General features: G+C 62.0%; 1 protein-coding gene across 1 annotated transcript; it reads right to left on the bottom strand.

Moving 5' to 3' along the window:
- Positions 1-3,045: 3,045 nt before the first annotated feature.
- On the bottom strand, positions 3,046-6,095 carry LOC142365272 (C-type lectin domain family 2 member D-like). The gene is made up of 6 exons (XM_075445922.1): positions 6,021-6,095; positions 4,753-5,166; positions 4,367-4,474; positions 4,091-4,263; positions 3,839-3,939; positions 3,046-3,680 (listed from the first exon to the last, which is right to left on the bottom strand). The coding sequence occupies exons 2-6, from the start codon at positions 4,934-4,936 to the stop codon at positions 3,557-3,559; spliced, it is 690 nt and encodes a 229-aa protein (XP_075302037.1). The 5' UTR covers positions 4,937-5,166; positions 6,021-6,095; the 3' UTR covers positions 3,046-3,556.
- Positions 6,096-6,807: the final 712 nt, after the last annotated feature.

Here is a 6,807-nt window from a genome sequence, read left to right as displayed (position 1 = left end):
CTCCAACCAGCAGAAAGAAGGTCCTTTGTCCTTGCTCTCTGCTGTCTCCTCCACTGATGCCAACAAGAAGATGTTGGTTCTTAAAAGCCACAGATCTTCATTGCCTCCTCATTCCCAATAAAGCTTGGAAGGTGTTATACCACTGTTCTGCACTCGGCATCACACCCCCCCAAATTCCACTGCCTCAAGGAAGACCCCTGACTGTCCTGCCAGGGAAATGATCACCCTTTCCTGTGGGTGGGGTCAGGGCTTGCCCATCCTGCTTAATGAAGCACATCAAAGGCTTAACTGGCTTCAGAGCCAAGCACACATTTGACTTTCCACCTCTGTCCATCACCTCTGACTTCCTTCTTTGGGGAGATCATCTCGTGAGCACTTTGTCTCCACAGTCTCTTCTGTGATGGCTCCGTGGGACTTGCTGATGCCATCAGAAACTTGGAGGTTTGCTTCTGACTTTTACTTCAGAGGCTTCTTCCATCTTTCAGGAGCTGCAGTTCAGGACCTTGGCACCAGAGGGCTCAAGAACATGGAAAATTCTCCAGCAGGCCAAGTCTCTGCATCACATTCATTACTTTCTCAACTCTTTTTGGTTAATTGGAGAGATTTCAGGAGTGTAGTCCAAGTATGAAGATTTCAGTAATAAACACCAAGAAGAAAGGATTTCTTTTTAAAATTCTCTTGATTTATCTGCTTACACATGAAGTGGTATCAGCAATTCTGCTTTCACTTGATACTGAAACAGAGCATCTCCAAAAGCAGTCTGAGTATGAAGGGAAATCAAAACCCTTTGTGTCAGACAGTCTATGGGCAATCTTCGTCACTATCCCCCAACCCCACAAATTCTCCCACCAGCCACCTGGGACTTACAGCAGCCATGCAACAATCTGAACTTTCTCTGCCAAAGTCTGTAGCTGCGTCTTTCAGCCCGTGAACACCAACTCCCCCCTCCTTTGCCTGGGGAACGAGCTGCACATGGACACAGGAGGATGTGTCTTAATTGCCAACAGACATAAACAAAGGCAGGCAGCGTTCAGGAAAAGAAAAAAGACGTTCCTCAGCTGTGTATTCAGTCTATGCTACCTCCACGGAGATCTGCCTTCCAAAGTGGACAGCCTTAGACTGATAGAGAATGTCTTTTGGTGTCAAGCACAGATCCCAAGACCACCCAAAGCACTCCCTTGCCGACCCACAGCTTACTGGCCTTTGGAAGGAGCGGAGTGGAGAGACAGCCCTGATGCTGTGCAAGCACTGCTCGGCCAGAGCCAAATCATCGGTGTGTTATCAACACCATTACAGCTACGAAAGCGAAGTGCGACGCTGCGTGTCTGCTACGGCGCAGATAACTGCATCCTAACCAATGCCAATGCAATCTTCACCCATTAGTCCACAGCATTTGCATCATGCTCAGATGCCACTTAATTTGAGACGTTGACATACCTTCTGGCCATCTCCTCGTACCTCTTGCTCATTCCTGAAATCCTCTCTTACTAACAGCTGCCACTTACACCTGTAGAAGACCGCTACAAATTTTGTCTCGACATTGTCATTGTCATCTCTTGCTGGAAAGAAACCACCACAACGACCTGCAGGAAAGCGCTTGCGCACAGAGTAGCCCGTGGACGGGCAAGAACGGACTTTTCTAAGCAGGCAGCACGCATGGCAGGAACTGCATGTATGTGGACATGCTCTGCCCATGTGCAAATGCCCCTATAGAGGGGCAGCACGTGGTCCTCGCCGCCCTCTCGCTCTCCTCCTCACCGCCTGGCTGCTGGGCCCTACTCTCGCCGGGGCTCCACGCCTGCACAGAGACCGAGCCCACTGGACATCGCTGGACATCGTCGAATCCGTGGTGGTGGTAACTGATCCTCTCCCCCCCGCACTTCTTTTCCTCGCCTGCTGGGGTTTTTACGACTTTACCCTTTTTTTTTTCTGTCTTGTCTTCTCCCCCCCCCCGCCCCGCTGCCGTCCCTGCCAGACCTCCGATTCCCGGTTCACCGAAAATAAAGTTTACAAGGTTGCACTGCATATGACTGCGTTTGCATCTTAATCTCATCTCCTGGGATCGAATCGAAACCTCCCTGATATCGGATCGGGACAACACCACATAGTTCAACCATTTTTATGCCCACCATACAGATTTATACATAATCCTAAACTCCTATCCCCGTTTCTTTAACAGGTAGATAGATATTTTTTTCCCAGTCCGTGGGCCTCTGCCACTTCGCAAAACGTCCAGAAGAACAAGCTATGACCTGGGTCTCATCTGCCAAGATGGTTGCTCAGGAAAGGAGAAGCAGCATGTTCAATTGTTGGGCGCCAACAGCAGCTTGGTTTAGGTCATTGATGCCCTCACCCAGTTCCTTGTGAAGCTTGCTCTTTGTTGTTTCAGGTAATCCCTGCTACATTACGACCTAAAACCTACAACTCACATCATGGATTGTTTTCCACCAAGGTAAAATCTCCCAGAGGCCAACACTGAATCTCCCCATCCTTCCCATGAATGGCATTGTCCCCTCTACACTGCCCTGGTGAGGCCTCATCTGGAGTCCTGTGTCCAGTTCTGGGCTCCCCAGTTCAAGAAAGATGAAGAGCTACTGGAGAGAGCCCAGCAGAGGGCTACAAGGATGAGGAGGGGACTGGAGCATCTCCCCTACGAGGAGAGGTTGAGGGAACTGGGCTTGTTCAGCCTGAAGAAGAGAAGGCTGCGAGGGGACCTTATAAATGCCTACAAATATCTGCAGGGTGGGTGTCAGGAGGATGGGGCCAAGCTCTGTCCAGTGGTGCCCAGTGACAGGACAAGGGGCAATGGGCACAAACTGAGGCACAGGAAGTTCCGTCTGAACCCGAGGAAGAACTTCTTCCCTCTGAGGGTGACGGAGCCCTGGCCCAGGCTGCCCAGGGAGGTTGTGGAGTCTCCTTCTCTGGAGATATTCCAGCCCCGCCTGGACAAGGTCCTGTGCAGCCTGCTCTGGGTGACCCTGCTTGGGCAGGAGGGTTGGGCTGGGGGACCCCCAGAGGTCCCTGCCAACCCCTACTATTCTGTGATTCTGTGATTCTGTGTCGCCCAGCGGCTGCTGGCGGGAAGGACAGCGCCCCACCACCCCATTCCCAGAAACTCCGCATCGGTTTTATGTATTTTTATAAAACTATTACAATTATTAAAATTACTAACGAAGCTGCTTTAACACTCCACTTGTAAGTCTCTCCGACTTTCCCTCCTCTCTCCTCTCCCGTGGTGGGGGACCAGGGGTTAACAGCGCGCATCTCCCCCTCCCGTTATCACTGCCCTGCTCCGAGCGCCTGCACGGCAGATCCAGCTTTCCGGAATGAAGTGGCAAGACGGGCGTCGTCGGAGCGCAATGGATGTGACCAACCAACAGCAGCTCCTCTCGGCACCCCGACTGCTAGTGCTGGGCTGGGTGCTTACCCAGAGGGTCCCCTCTGCACGTGGCGTCAGCTGCGTGGCGTGAAGCGAGCGGTTCGCGGTTCTTTGCGGTCGGGCTGGGCTAAACCACACCGCGGCGGAGTGGGGAAGGAGCTTTCTCCACCACCTCCGTCAGGTGGTTCCCATCGCAGCTTGGGGCCTGGAGCAGAGATACAGCCGGGGCTGCGAGCAGCTCGACATCTGGAGATCGCCGTCGTTCAGGAACAGACAAGGTCCTTCACCCCGCACCGGGATCCTGCCCCAAGGAGGAAAGACCCCACTGGCACCGGCAGCTCAGCGGTTGTCTCCTCGAACACCCGGAGGGGACAAGCGCTGCCCGCCAGGGACAGTCCCAGCAGACATGGCCCCCAGCGGAACGCTCTCCCCGCGGCCCCGGCTCCCAGCGAGACTCACGTCCGGTTGAAGCTGCTGCCGTCCACCCACCGCAGGCCCTCGCCCCGTCTCCGCAGCCCCAGCCAGTAATCATCGTTGCCCTTGAGGCGTGAGAGAAACTCCTGCGGAGGGGAGAGAGAAGCCAGCGGTCAGAAGCTGCAGCCAGCCCCACGCCGCGTCCCGGCCCAGCCCCACGCCGTGCCCCACAGCCAGCCCTGGGCTCCCCAGAACCCCCCCTTCACCCCCACCCAGACACAACAGCCCCTCGCTCACCATCTCCCACTCCCGCCGCAGCACAACCAGCGAGGCCCCGAGCGCGGAGCACTGCTGCTGGCTCCAGTCCCAGCTCCCCTCCGCCGTCGAGAGGTAGAAGCAGACCCTGCGGTGCCCGACCCAGCCGTCGGGACAGCCCAGCACCGCAGCCGGACGCTCCTCAGCTCTTCCCGCTGGAGAGGGAAGGGGAGAAGGGACAGAGGTCAGAGGATTCCCCTCCGCGGGGACGCAGCTCTGCGCCGAGGGGCCCGACGGAGGCGGCCGCTCCTCCCTTACCTGACAACACCACGACAGCCACGGTCAGAGCTGCGGTGAGACCCAGGAGCACAGCCACGAGCACAAACAGCACCACGACACGCACGGGATGGACCACGCGGAGCTTGCCTGAGGAGAGAAAAGCCACTCGTGTGAGGACAGTGCTGTCCCAGAGCAGGGACAGCCCTCACATCCCCACCACGAGCTGCCCGGGGAACCCCCCTGCCAGGTGGGGATGGGGTGGGGGGGCTGCTGCAGACCCCCCCGCTGGGCCCAAGCGGAAGATGAGGCCTCTTCCCGGCAGCTGGAAGCAGCCTCACACTCCCCAGCCCCGGCCCTCGCGGGGTGATGCTGCCACGGGGACGCTGTCCCCTCCCCGCAGGCCACCGCCGTGGCCCCGCGCTCACCTCCGCGCGTCCTCGTGTCCGCACCCCCGGGCTTCGTGGGGTCGAGGGACGCCCCTTCGGCCCGGGGACCCAGGGGCTCCTCCACGCTCCCATCGCAGGAGCCGCTCTCCTCCCCTCGGCCCGCGGGAAACAGAGCCACCGAGTCTCTCGCCTCGAGCTCAGCGCCAGCTCGGGCCCGCGACATCGCAGCCGTCGGTGAAGCCTCTTCAAGCCACGCTCAGCTCCGGTCGCGCCCTCTCAGCGGCTGCCACCGTGCCGGGAGGTCGTGGTGAACACGGTGACGGTGACGACACGGCCGCCCGCGAGGTTTAATCGTGGCACCTGACCACAGCCGCTCCCGGCTTTCACAGCTCCGCAAGGCGACGCCGGCACCGTCCCGCCCTGCGTCCGGGCAGCGCAGCCAGGCCGCAGCACCTGGGGGGACAAACGCGGCTGCGGTCAGCTTGGACATGGCCCTCGTCCCCACCTGTCCCCAGCACCCCCCTCCCCAGTACCCCCCTCCCCAGCACCCTGCCCGCAAGGCGCTCGCCGGCTGGGAGCGTCCCCCTCGCCCTCGCCCGCAGAGGGAGGTGGGAACGGGGAGGGGGGGGGGGGGAGATGCCCCCCCGCCCCGGGACCACCCAAGGCCAGGCTGGCCGGGGCTGGGGGCACCCAGATCCGGCTGGAGCAGTGGAAGGGGGGTGGGGGGGTTGGACTGGGCGAGCTGTAAAGGTGTGTCCCCCCCCCGAGGGAAGCTGCGATGGGATGCGCCGAGGCCTGCTGGGGGGAAGCCAGCCCCCCTCGGCAGCCCCCCCCCCCAACTAAGGGACCAGCCCAGCCCGAGCCCCCCCCATCCCCCACAAGAGGGATCAGACCAGGCTGACCACCCTCCCCCCAGGGAGCAGCCTAAGTTGAGCCCCCCCCCGCCCCCCAAAAAAGGGATCAGCCCAGGCTGACACCCCCCCAGAAAGGGATCGGCACAAGCCCAGCCCCCCGAACCCCCAAGGGAGCGACCCAGGCTGAGCCCCCCCGTCCCCTCCCAAAATGGATCAGCCCAAGCCGAGCTCCCCCCCCCCGAGCCCCCCAAAAGGGACCAGCCCAGGCTGAGCCCCCCCATTTCCCCCCAAGGGATCGCCCCAGGCTGAGCCCCCCCGCCGCCCCCAATGGACCGGCCCCAGCCGGGACCCCCCCAGGCCTCAGCCTTGGTGCTGGGGGGGGCACCCGGCCGCTCCCATGAGGGGGGGGGGGAACCGGCGCCCCAGAACCCCCCCCAGCCCCCCGGTACCGACCTGGCCGGGCCCCGCGCTCCTCCGGGGGTCCCTTGGGGTGGGTCCCGCGGTCCCCGCTCGCTCCCGCCGCCCGCCCGGCTCTGCCCGCAGCAGCCGCCGCCGCCCGCCTTCGGCCCCTCGCTCCGCCCCGCCCCCCCCGCGCCCCACCCAATCAGCGCGCGGAACACCCGGGAGCGGCGGGGCGGGCGGCCAATCGCGGAGAGGCGCCGCGCTCTTTGGCGCCTCCCCGCAGCGGGAGGCGGAGCCGGCGGAGGCGCGCCCCCCCCCTCCTCCCTCCTCCTCCTCCCTCCCTCCCTCCCTCCCCCCCTCCTCCCTCCCTCCCTCCTCCCTCCCTCCCTCCCTCCCTCCTCCCTCCTCCCTCCTCCCTCCTCCCTCCTCCCTCCTCCCTCCTCCCTCCTCCCTCCTCCTCCTCCTCCTCCTCCTCCTCCTCCTCCTCCTCCTCCTCCTCCTCCTCCCGCGCGCCGTTTCGGGGCGGAATCCGGGCGGTTTGCACCCAAAAAGCGATGGGGGAGGGGGGAGTCCCTGTGCCACGTCCCCTGGGTCCCGTGTCCCCGTGTCCCCTGGGCCCTGTGTCCCCTCCGTCCCCAACCCCGGGATCCCCGCGGTCTCCTCGGTCCCTGGTCCCCTGTCCCTGGGTCCCCCCCCTCCCCATGTCCCCTGATCCCTGCTCCTGGTGTCCCCTGGGTCCCCTGTCCCCGTGTCCTCTTGTCCCCAGGTCCCCTCGGTCCCCGTGTCCCCTGGGTCCTTCGTCCCTGGTCTCCTTGGTCCCCTGTCCCCATGTCCCCTG

Source organism: Opisthocomus hoazin, chromosome 34, assembly GCF_030867145.1.
Source record: "Opisthocomus hoazin isolate bOpiHoa1 chromosome 34, bOpiHoa1.hap1, whole genome shotgun sequence".
NCBI lineage: Eukaryota > Metazoa > Chordata > Aves > Opisthocomiformes > Opisthocomidae > Opisthocomus > Opisthocomus hoazin.
Note: the sequence above shows the minus strand (reverse complement) of the source record. Positions and strands in the feature narration are given on the sequence as shown.